General features: G+C 39.0%; 1 protein-coding gene across 12 annotated transcripts in view; it reads left to right on the top strand.

Moving 5' to 3' along the window:
• The window catches only part of dock10 (dedicator of cytokinesis 10), a 407,603-nt gene that overhangs the window by 304,108 nt on the left and 87,741 nt on the right, over positions 1-15,754 (top strand). For all 12 annotated transcript variants that reach the window (XM_039756196.1, XM_039756260.1, XM_039756213.1 and 9 more), the window contains 6 exons: positions 347-502; positions 1,145-1,363; positions 8,452-8,574; positions 8,761-8,843; positions 9,941-10,063; positions 11,253-11,332. In XM_039756196.1, coding sequence (XP_039612130.1) covers positions 347-502; positions 1,145-1,363; positions 8,452-8,574; positions 8,761-8,843; positions 9,941-10,063; positions 11,253-11,332 — 784 coding nt within the window. The remainder of the gene's footprint in view (positions 1-346; positions 503-1,144; positions 1,364-8,451; positions 8,575-8,760; positions 8,844-9,940; positions 10,064-11,252; positions 11,333-15,754) is intronic.

Genomic DNA, 15,754 nt, shown 5'->3' with positions numbered 1-15,754 from the left:
GTCTGCGGTTCTTTTCTGACATGTCTTGGCATATTAAATGATTGTGGATTCGTGTGTGAGTTTACTCTAAGATAACTCCATCCATGATTAAATCCTGCTCTTGATTGTTTTGTGATAGTCTGTACTTTAGGCTGGAGATAGAATAAGCAGGTTCAAAAAATGAATGAATAGATGCATGAATATGTTCTGATAACAATTTACAGAACTTGATGAATCTAATAAAAACTGTACATTGTTAGGGTGGGTCCACTATTGGAAAGTATTTTCATATCGTTTTTTGTTAGGCACCACAATTAATTTATTTCCATCTTATTTTAATATGTTTCTTTTTGTTCTTCCTTTAAAGATATCCAAAGCACAGAAGTCTGATTTTGCTGTAAATGAAAGCACAACAAAACCTTTTGAAGAAAAAGTTGGAAAAAGAATTTTGTTATGCTGTAAATCACTACAGATGACACTTCAAGGCTGTGTGACAGATGATGAAACTGGTCCAGTTACCAATGTAATTGAAGTCTTATTATTCAAATCTGTCAGTATTTTAGAAAAACTGAGACCTATCTATCTATCTGTCTGTCTGACTGACTGACTGACTATTTTCTTCAGGTAGCCAGTAAGTTTAAAAGTTGAGAACATTTGTTTGCAATGGCATTCTGTTTGTAGTGACTTCATTTTGCCAGAGGACAACATATTTACAGATATTAAGAAAAGAAAAAATGTTTGTTGTTTTTGAATAAAATTGTAAGTATTGATATGGTACAGATGGAATCCATAAAATTCATCTTCTTTAAAGAAAGTGGAATCTTTTAATTGCCATGTGCTGCTGAGATGCTTGCTTATTGTTCAGGTCAGGTGGCAGCCTTCCTTATTGATCTGTGAATGCAGAATCACTGAACTGTAAATGTGTGTTGCATCTCTTCAGTAATTTGCTTAAGACATTAAAACTGCATATCACAGTGGGAACCTTTTCTATTTTTTATAGTTTCTGCAGCAAGTGTCTTTAGTTTATGAAAGAGTCTTTAGGGTCAAGAGAACAGGATTATAATGGAAAAATGGGTTCCAGCTGCAAAAGACATAACCAAATGTCAGGAGAGTCCCTGCTACAATTCATCTTTGCAAGTGATTGAAAATATTTATTTCATTTTAGATTGAACCCTTTTTCATCACCATCACTCTCTTTGATATTCGAGAGGGTCGTAAGGTGTCAGCAGATTTTCATGTTGACATGAATCATGAACTTGTGAGGAAGATGATTACAGGTTCAGCTTCAGTGATGGAAAATGGAGTAAGTCCACCATCTGAGAAAATCCCAGGAGACTGTCAGCTGTGTGGCATTCCTGAAGAGTGGCTACATTTCCCAAAACAGGTATATTGTTGTGCTAACTTTGAAGGGAGAATTTTTAATTGTGTGTATTTGATAAGCTAAAGAAAATAATAATACATTCTACTTTTGCTTTGTAGTCTTGAAAGCTTTTGTGCTTTATAGGTGTAAATTGGAAAGGGTGGTCTTAGTTCACTGGGGTTTTGTATGTCTTTTCCAAAGCAAGGTTATAAAACTGTAGCTGGTGCTATAATTTGAAACCCAGAGATACATCATTGGATATGGGGGGTCAATGTATTGCATTATGTGTGGGTCATTTATGAAGATAAAAATCCCAAAAAAATCTTCACTATGGGTACCTGGTATAGTTAATTCTTAAAGCACATTATTTTAAATATTTGGAAGCACAGAATGCTACCCAAAAGCAGCAATCTATTAATAAGTGAGATTACAATTTTTGCTAACTTATCTGCCTGACCTTTAATTGAACTTATTTAAATGAATATGTGTGATGAAGACAGAAATTATATTAATCTCACTGCTTTTAGATGTAAAAAAGTTACAATTTTTCACTACATAAATAACAAAAATTAGTAGAGGAAAAATGAATAAGTGGAAAAAAGCAAGTTGTGAAAATGTGGAAAATTATGCTAAATATTTTTTTTAAGTGAGTTATTAGAGGGACTCCTGTATCATTTTTTTTATTTTGTGAAGTTCTTTTATAATATTGAATAAAATTCTTATTTGATATACACTGTAGTTGTCTTCATAAAGCCGTTTTTATTGACTTTTTGTCTGGTTAGCATGCATAGCATGCACCTGTTTATATGGAAGCTTACAAATAAACAGTTCTATATTTTTGAAGTTAAAGATATTTACAGCCATTGTAAACATTCATTTTACTCAGAAACTTGTATGGTTAAGTGAAGCAGGTCAGTTCAGTTCAGGTTGGGGAGCATACACTGGTACAGCGCGTTGCCACACCCACCACGATACAGAACAGCTCAGGATCCCACTTGGCAACCCCCCCAGGCAGAAAATGACCGGAAATGACCCTCTATCTGCAACAGCCAGGTGTTATGTGGGTGTCCCCTTGGCCTTGTCCAGCTGCTCGGGTCTTCAACAATGAGGATCCTGTGAGGCGGATCCCCCTCGGTGAATCTCGCCACATGGCCATAGTGCCATAACTGACACTCCCTCACAATACAGGTAATGTGCCTCATTCGGGACTCCATGAGCAACTGGTCATTCAACACAAAGTCAAATCAGCAGTACCCAAGGGTTTTCCAAAGAGACACAGTACCAAAGGAGTCCAATCTTCGTCTCAGGTCACTGGATAATGTCCATGTCTCGCAACCATATAACAAGACAGGAAGCACAAGGACTCTAAAGACTTGGACCTTCAGTCTTTTGCTTAGATATCAGGAGCAGCACACACCCCTTTCCAGCGACCTCATGACCCACCATGCTCTCCCAATCCATCTTCTGACTTCATAGGAAGAGTTACCAGAGACATGAATGTCACTGCCGAAGTAAGTAAACCTTTCAACAAGGTTGACAGTCTCTCTGCAATCAGACACACTGCTGATGGCTCTGCCTAAGAAGTCATTAAAGGCTTGGATCTTGGTTTTTATCCAAGACACTTGCAAGCCCAGACACTCAGACTCCTCGCTCAGTCTCTTGAGAGCCCCGATTAGAGCCTCCATTGACTCTGCAAAGATCACAGCATCGTCAGCAAAGTCAATATCAGTGAATCTTTCTTCGCCAGCAGATGCACCACAGCCGTAGGACCCCACAACCATGCCCAACACCCAGTCCATGCAGTTATAAATCTCCACCAGGGCTTATAGTTCACATCTAAGGGGCAACTGTGAAGCAAAATCCTTGAAACTTACCAAATATATTTCAAGCAGCAAAAGTTCAAATTTTCAAGAGCACTTTTTCTATTTATGAAAACAAAATGAAGATGAAAGTAATTCATTTTTATCAGATTCTTGGCACTATCTTTTATGAGTGCAGGATAGATAATTGTTGGCTATCCTGTTAAAAAGAGCAACTGTCATGGGTGGAATTCATGCAGACCGTGGCCAGAAACCATGGTTAAAACAAGTAACATTGGAGTATAATGTATCAAAATAAAACATGTCTCTATAGTTGCCATTGCCATTTATTTAAAAAATGTGCATACTCAGGATGTGAAAATCCATTTAAAAATAGAATGTCTGCAGTCTCCTTCGATCCCCCTACTCTAGCACTTAGGCTAGAAGTAAAAGTCCCAATGAAGACCTTCATAAAGCAGAAACATCTATATAGAAACTGCACACCATCACTTGGAGGTGTCACTTCTAGGCAAATTGTTGCAATGGCTAACAAGATTAATAAACAGCAGTGAGTTAATAAAGAGTAACAAAAAGAAGCTGCAAAGGAAAAAACAGCTGTATAATGTGTACAAGACTAATAACTCCAATGTAAATCGTAGAGCATATTAGAAAATGAGGGCAACCATTAAGAATGATATTAGGGAGGCTAAAGGAGAGAAATATTGCAGTTAGAGAGAAATATAGTAGATAAGGCAAAAGATGACCTAAAGAGATTGTTTCAGTATTTTAGTAGTAAAAGAACAGTCAACAAGGATGTGAAGTGCATCAGGAATAGTAAAGGGGAATTAAAAAATGCAGACAGTGTAATAGCAGACGCTGTAAACTTACAAGTGAGGAAGTGGATAACCTCCTGGCAGTAAAAGGGACTTCAAAGGAGGTACTGAGAGATTTAGAAAATGTGGATGGAGAAGTGCTGCTTAGATGAAATTGGATGAAATCAAACATATCTCCAGGACCAGATAATATTTACCCTTGAGTTCTTAAGGAGGGTTAGCAAGTGCATATTGTGAACGCTGGCCCGGACACAGACAGACGGACAGCATATTTCTCCCAACACACGTTTATTTACAATTATTTACAGTTATCGTGCACTCACACCCCAGTGCCTCTTGCACCGATTTCCCCAATGTCCAGGCCCACAGTCTCTGTGTCTTCCTGGCCGCCTCCCGTCCTCTCTCTCCAGCTCTGTCTGCTTCCTCCCGACATCCACCACTGACTGGAGGGAGGCGGCCCCTTTTATGGGAAGCCGAATGGGCTCCAGCTGCTTCCCAACACTTAACGGTGGCCACACCCCTGTGTGGCGGAAGTGCCGGCTGCGCACCCGGAAGCCGTCCGTGTCTCCCCGGTCGTCTTCCCCGGCACTTCCTGGTGTGGCGGAAGTGCCGGGCTCCCGGGATAAACAGGCACTGGGGCGCCGCCTGGCGGTGGCCATGGGTCCCTACAGGGCTGGGCTTCAAAGCCTCATACCCAAGGCCCCCTGTAATAACCAGGACGGATGCCCCCACTCGGTCTGCAGGAGGCACACGCCCTCCTCTGGTCCTCCAATGCGTCCCGGCCGGGCTCCAGCCCCGGCCGAGGACCACACGGAATAAACCGGCATCGGTGACCACGGGCCCCTACAGGATAGGGCTTCCATGGCCTCGACCCGTGGCTCCCAACAGAACCAGGACGGATGCTAGCGAGGACACGTGGGTCCGAACGACACAACTCGAAAGGGCAGCACGTTCCCAGTGAGGGTCCTACTATGTCCCCAGGGTCCAACATGGCACCCTGGGACATCCGTCTTCGGCACCCCCTCCGGCGCAAACATGCCCCTCCGGTCTGCGCCGCTCTCGCCCCCGCTGTTCCCCGCAGTGGGGCCGCTATAGGCCTCCCGGTGTGGAGCTCTCCCGCGGAGCGGCCCGTTCCAGGAGGGCAGGTCCCTGACGACGTCGGCCTCAGCGCCCATCAGGGCTTCTGGCCTGTGGGAAAAAGAAACAGAGGGCCAGAGGCACTGCCAGGACACTCACCCCGAGCGCCCCGTCGGTCTCCGTACCAACAGTGCTCCTGCCCCCCTCCGACAGCCCCTAACTTGCCTGCTGAAGTCCTCCGCCGCAGGTTCCACACCTGTCCGCTCATAACAGAACTCAATTGAATCTGCCAGGAAGAAATAAATAAACTGCCCAAATCCAGGGGCCTCATGCATAACACCGTGCGTAGAATTCACACTATAACATGGCGTAAGCACAAAAGCAGAAATGTGCTTACGCACAAAAAAATCCAGATGCATAAATCTGTGTGTTCACCAACATCCACGTTCTTCCGCTACATAAATCCCGGTCAGCATGAAAAGTAATGCACATGCCGTGCCTGCTGTCCCGTCCCGTCTCCTCCCAGAATTACGCCTCTTTGAATATGCAAATCAATATAAATAGTCCTTAAGCTCAGAGTTCTGTGAAAAGGCAATGGCAAAAGCACAGGGGGAAATAGAAGAAGTTCAGCGAATACCAAGTGGAGGCAAGGAAAAACATACTATTTGTTGGTTTAAACAGTGAAATAAACTACAAAAGGAAGGTGATCGAGTGTCATTAAAATCAGAAACTTAATTTTAAAATCGTTTCATTTACTAGTTTCTCAATTCCCATCATAGCTAAAGTAGCACATTAAATGCTTTGTTTTGTATTTGATCTTCTATGTGTGTGAATCACTACGTGCTTCCGGGCTTTCTCTTCCTCTGACAGTACACAGAATCCATTACATTTGTAATATTACAGCTCTCTGAATAATTAAAATACTGGGATCTGTACTTGATATCATTTTCATGATGATAGGAGTTAAAGCATGTTATTAAACATGAGAACACGGTGGCGCAGTGATTGTGAGCGACCTTCGATGAAATAATTTATTGCAGCAGTACTGTCTCTTTCAAACGTACTAACCCCCAATTTCTGTCCTTACTTTTCTTTCTCCAAATACCCAATCACCACACAATCAGCTCTGTAATAGATGTTGTGGACTTGAACCCGGACACACACAGACGGACATCATACATTCCCCTACACACCCTTTATTTACAATTATGTACAGTTCTACGTGCACCCAAACCCCAGTGCTTCCTGCACCGACTCCCAAAAGTCCAGGCCTCACAGTCTTTGTGCCTCTCTCTTGGCCGCGGCCCCTTAAATAGGAACCCGGATGGGCTCCAGCTGCTTCCCGGCATTCCTCCATAGCCACGCCCCAGTGTGGTGGAAGTGCCGGCTGCGCACCCAGAAGCCGTCCGAGTGTCCCCTGTCGTCTTCCTTCCGCCACACCAGGAAGTGCTGGGCTCCTGGGATATTCAGGCACTTTATCGCCGCCTGGCAGTGGCCACAGGTCCCTACAGGGCTGGGCTTCCAAGCCCTTTACCCAAGGCTCCCAACATTACCAGGGCGGACGCCCCCTCGCGGTCTGGAGGAGGCACAAGCCCTCCTCCGATCCTCCTGGGCATCCCGGCCGGGGCTAAATGTTAAGCCATGTGTAAGCTTAGAACGGCGATTCTTCAAAACTTATAAGGAACATTGAAATTTCTTTGTAGTACATGTTTAATGATTCTGTCCTTCCAGTGTCACGCTAGTCCCAGCAAGCATACAGCGCGAGGCAGGAACAATCCATGAATGGAGCACCAGATCCTTGCTAGCACAGCGACACAGTGTCCTCACATGTTTTATTATTAACAATATAGATTATTTAAATGAAGTTAAAGTTTTATCTGTATAATATAATAAACATTTTGCTGCATTTCATCTTAAAAATGATATTGTCATCATATGTAAATACACGCTTTATAAAGTGGCTCAGGTTATAAATATTAACTGTAGTGCAAGTTTATAGTGAGGTGATTGTACTAATAAGTACAAACAGTTCTACAAGGAGCAATTGATGGACTGATTGAGTGCGTTTAAAACTGTTTCTGAACTGCGAGGTCCGTACAGGAAAGGCTGTGAAGCGTTTGACATATGAGAGCAGTTCAAATAGGCAGCATGGCTGAGTCAGCGTGTGCTTGATGCTGTATACCGATAATTCTCTTTCGGATCAGCTGATGCGAGTGGTGCACTGAGAGTAATATGGAAAAAAGATGATCTGCTGTTGCAACCCCTAACGAGATTAGCTGAAAGAAGAAAAAGAAGGTGTGGTGAGAGTAACAACGCTAAAGCAGCTATGGTATTTAGAATAGTTTGACCATTCTGTGGACCATTATATTGTTACAGGTTAATTACAATCAGATGCATTAAACTAATAAACAATATGCGGTTAATTTCAGTGTATTTATAAAGCCACTTCAGGGATGTGGTTCTAAAGAAGAAAAGGAAACCACACTGGAACAGTAGCACTGCTTTGACACTGGGTGCCAAGCCAAGCGCAGAACTTGCTTACGCCAGGGCATGAACTACCGTGGAAATGTGCATGGCTTTACGCCAGGTGTAGGTTTTATACATCACAATTTGAACATGGAAACAGGATTACGCAACATTTTTGTGTGTATGCACCATTTATACATGAGGCCCCCAGGTGTGTACAGCTTGTAGAGACTTACCCCAAGAAGACTCAAAGCTGTAATTGATGACAATGGGGCTTTACAAAGTACTGAATTAAAGGTCTGAATACTTACATGAATGAGAGATTTCAGTCTTTGATATTTAATAAATTTGCAAACCCTTCTGAAAACATGTTTTCACTTTTTTTCCATTTAAGATGAAATTTACAATATAATAAAGTGTGCGTAAAGTAAAGAGGCCTCAGTACTTCCTGAATCCACTGTATATAATTGAACATTGTATTAATTGCCAATTAGAATGCATAGAGAACCAATTTATTTCACATGAATTTGTTTATCTGTTTATCAGGCAGAAATGCATTTTACATTTTTAAAGCCTTACACACACTAAAGTCTTTATGTCTATTGAAATACTCAGTCCTATCACCTTAATCTTTTTATTACCAAATCTGGCCTTTGAGAAAGCCTTCTTCTTACATTAAATATTCTTTCTCTACAAATGTACCTTAGTAATAACTATTTTCCTTTCTCTTTTGAGTTAATTAGATACTCCTACTTTGCACTTATCCTGTGTTTATCTATATTTTGCACTACAGTCCTGGGGACATTTGATTTTGTGCCATTGTGTTCTGCAATGCTGTGTGTGAATGGTATGAGAATAAAGCCACTTGACTTATTTTATTGTATTTCTCACAAACTACTGGAAAAAATGTAATTGTTGCTATTCTTTTTACTTTAAGGCCATTTTCTCAGTTTCAAATCCACATTCAGATATAGTTTTGGTTGCCAGGATAGAAAAAGTATTGATGGGAAGTATTACAAGCGGATCTGAGCCTTACATCAAGAACACAGACTCAAGCAAGGTGACTTTGTAACCTTCCTTTTTTTTCAGTCTCTGTAATCTCCAGGTCTAAACCTGACCCAGAATGCTTTATAAAATGTCTGATGATCATGCTCAATTTGAAAAATACTATGTAGGAGAAAGATTGGCTCATAAACTTATTAGGAGGATGAAAGCAAAGCATTTACCTGCACTTTGTCTCCTTTAGACTGTTCAGAAGATTTTAAAATCAAACAAGCAGTTCTGTGGCAAGCTTGGCAAATACCGCATGCCTTTTGCCTGGTCTATAAGGTATGTGTCTGCTTCTTGTGTTAAATTAACTAATTCCATTTTACTTGATTTGCATCTGTGGTCACAAATAATTTATTATCATGTAATTCCTTCATTGACAAAAATCACAACTTATTGTGATGAGAGATTTTACAGTATTTGTCATTTCTTAAAGATGATAGTCAAAAAGTAATGATGCCTCCTTTGTAGAACATTCATTCTTCCCAATCACCCAAATTTCCTCCAGGGACTTCAGCTTACTTTCACTGTCCAGCATGCATGGTCAGTCTAGCTGGTGGTAGTTGCTAGATTTGCTCACTCTGTTTTAATACAACTCATATTAGAATGTTCCAAACCATAAAAGGCATATTCCTATGCCATGGGTATTATTCCAGAAATCTGAATCGTTACCCATTAATGGTCAGCTTAATTGGCTACAGAAATGTTTGGGTGAGTAGATAGACAGGGAAGGAGTGGAATCCTAATGGTGTTTGCAATGGCTGGCTCTTATCTAGCTTCTGTGTGGAGTTGTACATTTTTCTAGTGATCAAGCAAACATTCACCTGTAGCTCAAATACATAAAATCAGGTCAATTGCTAACACTAAATTGTTACCATTGTGGATGGCCACCTCCTCTGTGCCTATCTGTCGCTTCTGGACTACTTATCATCTCTTTGGCACTCTGAGTTGGACTGAGTTGCTAATTGAAAATCATAGGAAGGACTATTTACAAGCATTCCTGTCCTGAAGCAGATTTTACAAATAAGATGTTAACTGCCATTTGATAAGCATTGGCTCCAGTATTGTTGGGCTAGCAGTACTGCATATATCATAAAGAACATTACCAACAAGCAATTTCAGAATCAATTCATTTGTAGAAAAAAAAGCTTTTCTATTTACTGTGAGAGAATTTAAATCTAATACAACACAACTTTTCAATTCACAGCATTGGAGAACAAGTACCTCACATTAGTGGATAGCTATTTAGAAATTGCTTGGCTATGATCAATTAAAGACTTCTGCTGTGCATTTTTCACAATTACAACACCATGCAGAGGTGCAGTGTTAGTAAGTGATATATATACAGTATACATACATACATATTTTTTAATTTTCAGACCAGTATTCAAGGATAATCAGGGGACAGTGGACCGAGATTCAAGATTTTCGCCTTTGTTCAAACAAGACAGCAGCAAAATTTCAACTGAAGACTTGCTGAAATTGATATCAGAGTACAGAAGGTAACATTTTCAGAGTTTAGATGTTTTATTGTATTGTTCATCAGTCTTGTATTTGCAAATACTTGTGCATTTTTGAACGGAGCTGTACTGTTTGTTCAAAAGAATAAAATCCAGAAAGTATCATAAAAAAGGATTTAAATGAGTGTGCCATAGTGCTCCAAAGTCAAACCTAAGTGATGGGCTGATGATTATTGCAAGAAGCTGTGGTGGTAAAATGTTCATTGATTTAGGCTCTGCCTATAAATGTCTAGGTGTGTAAAACATTTTGTCTGGTTCTCCTCTGTCCAAGGGGTTAGATGCTTTACAGTGAGCACTCTCCATCTCACTGTGCTCATAATTTCAGTACACAAACCCTATGACCAGCACATTAGTATAGAAGCTACTATAGCACTCTGCCTTTACAAGATTGGAGTAGTCTGCCTTCACTTATGAATCACAGCTTGACATCTGCTGATCCCCATATCTATGAGATTTTCATTTAAGGAACAACACTGTTTATTTGACTTAATTCCATTCTATTTTAATTCTTACTTTTATTCTATGTTAATTAGTGTTCCCTTATTTTAATTCTTATTTATTTTGTCTTTTTTCTCTTTCCTTATCATGTAAAGCACTTTGAGCTGCATTATTTGTATGAAAATGTGCTATATAAATTAATGTTGTTGTTGTTTAATGGAATTAATAAGAGTCATGCAAAAGTCAGATTTTTATGGTGAATATTCTGTATTCTCAAGTTGTTTTCCAGGACAGTTTACTAAGATACAGTGTGAACCATGGCAGAATATATGATTTTCTTGGGTTCTCATTAGCAGTCCTCAGTGAATGCCATGTAACAACCTTATGGTTTTTAGTCCATTTCTCCCTAGCTGATTTACTGATTATTTTGCACATTATAATTTCATTTCAGTTTAATTTAACTTAATTTTATTTGTTATATAAGCAAGCCACAATGTAACATTCATATAAACGCAATGCTAAATACAAATGTAGGATATAGCATGTGCATAGAAATACACAAATTCATGCATTGACCTTGTAAAATAAGTAAGGTTTTTAAATATTAATAATTCATTGTATTTTTTATAGCATATGTACATTAGATTGGTCCATGAGTTAGCCTCTTACATAATCTTCCTTTTATTTGTCAGTACTAATTAAACTCTGCATTTTGATTTTATTTTTACAACAGGGCAGAAAAAACTAGTAAACTGCAAACCATCCCAGGTAACCTGGAGGTCACTGTGGACTGTGTCCCAATGGAGCATCCAAGTAAAGAGATTTTCTTTTTTTATTTAATAACAAAGGCTACTGTATTTCTTTTTTACCATGTTTACAGGGGCACATTGTTGATTGTTAGCCCATAGATAATTGTCTTCTTAACACCTGCAGTTATTTAAGATTTCTTAATTATTATTTTAATACAAGGTCATTAAAATCCGATTTCAATATATAACTAAGGTCTTATGATACATTATTTTAAAGGAAATATGTACATAATCAAAATATCTAATGACAGGCCACTTTCTGAGTACTATTTTAGCTCCACAAGCAGTGGGATATACCCTATAATTTGTGAATATTTTAAACAGGATGTGTCTTTTTTTGGAAGGAAATCCCCTTTGTAATTTTTGAAGGAAAATGTGATTTTTGATAATTTTTTAATGTGGGGCAGCATTGTATATTTTGCAGGCACAAAGGACCCAGATGGTAAAAGTTGCAGTTCTGTCTCATTTCTCAGATACACAACCTTAATATCACCAAAATACTCATAAACATGAACTCATATTACACTAGCTTTAGAAAGGCTGGGAATAACATTTTTGACAATTTTATATTATGAAACAAACAAAACTATTACATGTTATACATAATAATTTTGGATTACCAGTATTATTAGGCAGTGAATTGGCTTTAGTATTACTATTTTATCCCTCAGTCAAAGAAGTAATTTGTATGAAAAGTTTGGACATGATACACATCTAAGATAGGTATATAAAAATAATATACAATTTTGTATTTGCTGCAGTGTTTTTTAAACATTTGTATATTAAATGATTTCATTTAATAGCATTTTTGCACAACAGTCTTTCATGATAACAAAGTTTTTGCCATTCCGTAGTTCTCTATTCAGTATCCTACTCAGAATAAAATGAATAACGGCCACATTTTGTTATTCTCACAATCAAAAAATGTGCATTATGAAGTGTTTTGGTCATTGCCAAAATTTGTGTGTCCTCTAGACTGTTGCTATGACCTCTTATCATGCTCTGTGCCATTTCTGGAAATAACTGAGCTCTTAAAAAAAGTAGGTAATGAGATCTTAAGTTAATACTGTATATTCAGTTATGTGTATTTCCCTTCTTATGCGTTATTATTCTTTTTCAGTGCTGGTTCTCAATATGTAAGACTACTTGTGAAAGATTGAAACCAATCCCACAAGAAAATGATGATGCTGAAGTGCATCCCAACAAATGAGCACTTATTTTAATCTTTTTTCCTACAATTGTTGCAGCAAAACACAAAATAGGAGATATAAAAAGTTGGTATTCAAGGACAGAATACTGCATATACAGGCATGCTGGCAAAGCAACTTGGTCTTTTAGCGAAAATAGTGCTTAGGTGATCATCAGTGTCTGCCATTTATACCAGTCTTGACTGTTGACATGTTGCTGTCAACCTGATTTAAATATCTCGACATCCAGAAAAGGCAGTAATATAGGCAGGTCAGTGGTGGGCTCACTGTTCCTCTTTAGAGTCTTTGTTATCCCGTCTAGAGAGAAACAGGACAAAAATGTAAGCTGTGGTGTAAATTGAGAAGTATTACTGACTGAGTTCCAGTATTCAGTGTTAAAGCAGGTAATGAAATGCAGTTAAGCACACTTACTAACACTGATCAATCCAGAAGTGCACTGGGAGAATGCGCAATACTAATACAGACCAATTTAATAACAATTGAATACCCTAGCAATGTGTGGAGGAATGCTAGCCCTGCACTGTTACTCTGCTGATGTTAAAAAGTCTGCACCAAATTTGCTAAACTTTATTATTTTAGAACTAAGTGTATTCCTATGACTTTTATTTTGTTCTTGTCACTTGATTGCAAGCTACACAAGTGCTTAATCTCCCTGTCAATAGCTGTCACTAAATGACCGAAACACAAACATGCACAATGATAATGGCAGCAGCAGGCAAGATGTTTGCGAAATAACACAATAGTTATTGCATAATAACCCAACACTTTGTAAAATAACATAAAAATTGTGTAAATAGGCATTACTGTGCAATATCACAATATTTTTGCAAATAAACACAGTACTTTTATGAAATAACATAATACTTATGTGAAGTAAGGCTTAAAACTTTTTTATCACCCTTCATACATGTGTATACAAAATCACATACAGTGGTGTGAAAAACTATTTGCCCCCTTCCTGATTTCTTATTCTTTTGCAGGTTTGTCACACAAAATGTTTCTGATCATCAAACACATTTAACCATTAGTCAAATATAACACAAGTAAACACAAAATGCAGTTTTTAAATTATGGTTTTTATTATTTAGGGAGAAAAGAAATCCAAACCTACATGGCCCTGTGTGAAAAAGTAATTGCCCCCTTGTTAAAAAATAACCTAACTGTGGTGTATCACATCTGAGTTTAATTTCCGTAGCCCTCCCCAGGCCTGATTACTGCCACACCTGTTTCAATCAAGAAATCACTTAAATAGGAGCTGCCTGACACAGAGAAGTAGACCAAAAGCACCTCAAAAGCTAGACATCATGCCAAGATCCAAAGAAATTCAGGAACAAATGAGAACAGAAGTAATTGAGATCTATCAGTCTGGTAAAGGTTATAAAGCCATTTCTAAAGCTTTGGGACTCCAGCGAACCATAGTGAGAGCCATTATCCACAAATGGCAAAAACATGGAACAGTGGTGAACCTTCCCAGGAGTGGCCGGCCGACCAAAATTACCCCAAGAGCACAGAGACGACTCATCCGAGAGGTCACAAAAGACCCCAGGACAACGTCTAAAGAACTGCAGGCCTCACTTGCCTCGATTAAGGTCAGTGTTCACGACTCCACCATAAGAAAGAGACTGGGCAAAAATGGCCTGCATGGCAGATTTCCAAGACACAAACCACTGTTAATCAAAAAGAACATTAGGGCTCGTCTCAATTTTGCTAAGAAACATCTCAATGATTGCCAAGACTTTTGGGAAAATACCTTGTGGACTGATGAGACAAAAGTTGAACTTTTTGGAAGGCAAATGTCCCGTTACATCTGGCGTAAAAGGAACACAGCATTTCAGAAAAAACATCATACCAACAGTAAAATATGGTGGTGGTAGTGTGATGGTCTGGGGTTGTTTTGCTGCTTCAGGACCTGGAAGGCTTGCTGTGATAGATGGAACCATGAATTCTACTGTCTACCAAAAAATCCTGAAGGAGAATGTCCGGCCATCTGTTTGTCAACTCAAGCTGAAGCGATCTTGGGTGCTGCAACAGGACAATAACCCAAAACACACCAGCAAATCCACCTCTGAATGGCTGAAGAAAAACAAAATGAAGACTTTGGAGTGGCCTAGTCAAAGTCCTGACCTGAATCCAATTGAGATGCTATGGCATGACCTTAAAAAGGCGGTTCATGATAGAAAACCCTCAAATAAAGCTGAATTACAACAATTCTGCAAAGATGAGTGGGCCAAAATTCCTCCAGAGCGCTGTAAAAGACTCATTGCAAGTTATCGCAAACGCTTGATTGTAGTTATTGCTGCTAAGGGTGGCCCAACCAGTTATTAGGTTCAGGGGGCAATTACTTTTTCACACAGGGCCATGTAGGTTTGGATTTTTTTTTCTCCCTAAATAATAAAAACCATCATTTAAAAATGGCATTTTGTGTTATATTTGACTAATGATTAAATGTGTTTGATGATCAGAAACATTTTGTGTGACAAACATGCAAAAGAATAAGAAATCAGGAAGGGGGCAAATAGTTTTTCACACCACTGTATATTGTATGTATGTATACGCGTATATAAATATGTAAAATATGTGTACATGACTACATTATATTTCAGTAACAACTCACACGATAAAACAATGGATAACATTTAATTTGTGTCATGTCCAACCTCATAACTGGCTATTTTAAGTATGCAAGTGCTCCCAGTGTCTATGTGGCTTTTGGAATTTCTGCATTTAACATTACCTTTTGACTTAAAATTGCTCCTGTATGAAAGTGTATCTGTGTGCACCAGTATGTACCCAGTCCTTTTATTAATTTGCTTCCTTTCCAGAACTGATTTTTTCTTTGGGTCCAGAGATGCCAGTTTAGACTCTGACTCTCCATCCCTCTGTACTGAAAAAATCAGACAAAAATGTTATGGACAGATCAACACACACATAGTCACACACATAAAAGGCCATGCTCAGAAGTGCTATGTCTGGTATGTAGATATATATAGTAACCTGTCTACATGTGTGTGTACATATATATGTCCACTCATCCACCAATTTTCTATTCTGTTTAGTCCAGTTCAAGGTCATAGTAGCAATACATATACTTGCAACACTTTCCACAAGCCAGGAACTATGTTTGGACATTATGGTGGTTCGTCACTGGGCATGAGTATATGATATAGGACCAGTTTAGAGTCACCAGTTAACCTGGCTTCTGCAGAAAAACCCCTGCT

Source organism: Polypterus senegalus, chromosome 1 (genome assembly GCF_016835505.1).
Source record: "Polypterus senegalus isolate Bchr_013 chromosome 1, ASM1683550v1, whole genome shotgun sequence".
Lineage (NCBI taxonomy): Eukaryota > Metazoa > Chordata > Cladistia > Polypteriformes > Polypteridae > Polypterus > Polypterus senegalus.
The sequence above is the reverse complement of the archived record's forward strand: the minus strand, read 5'-3'. Positions and strand labels throughout refer to the sequence as shown.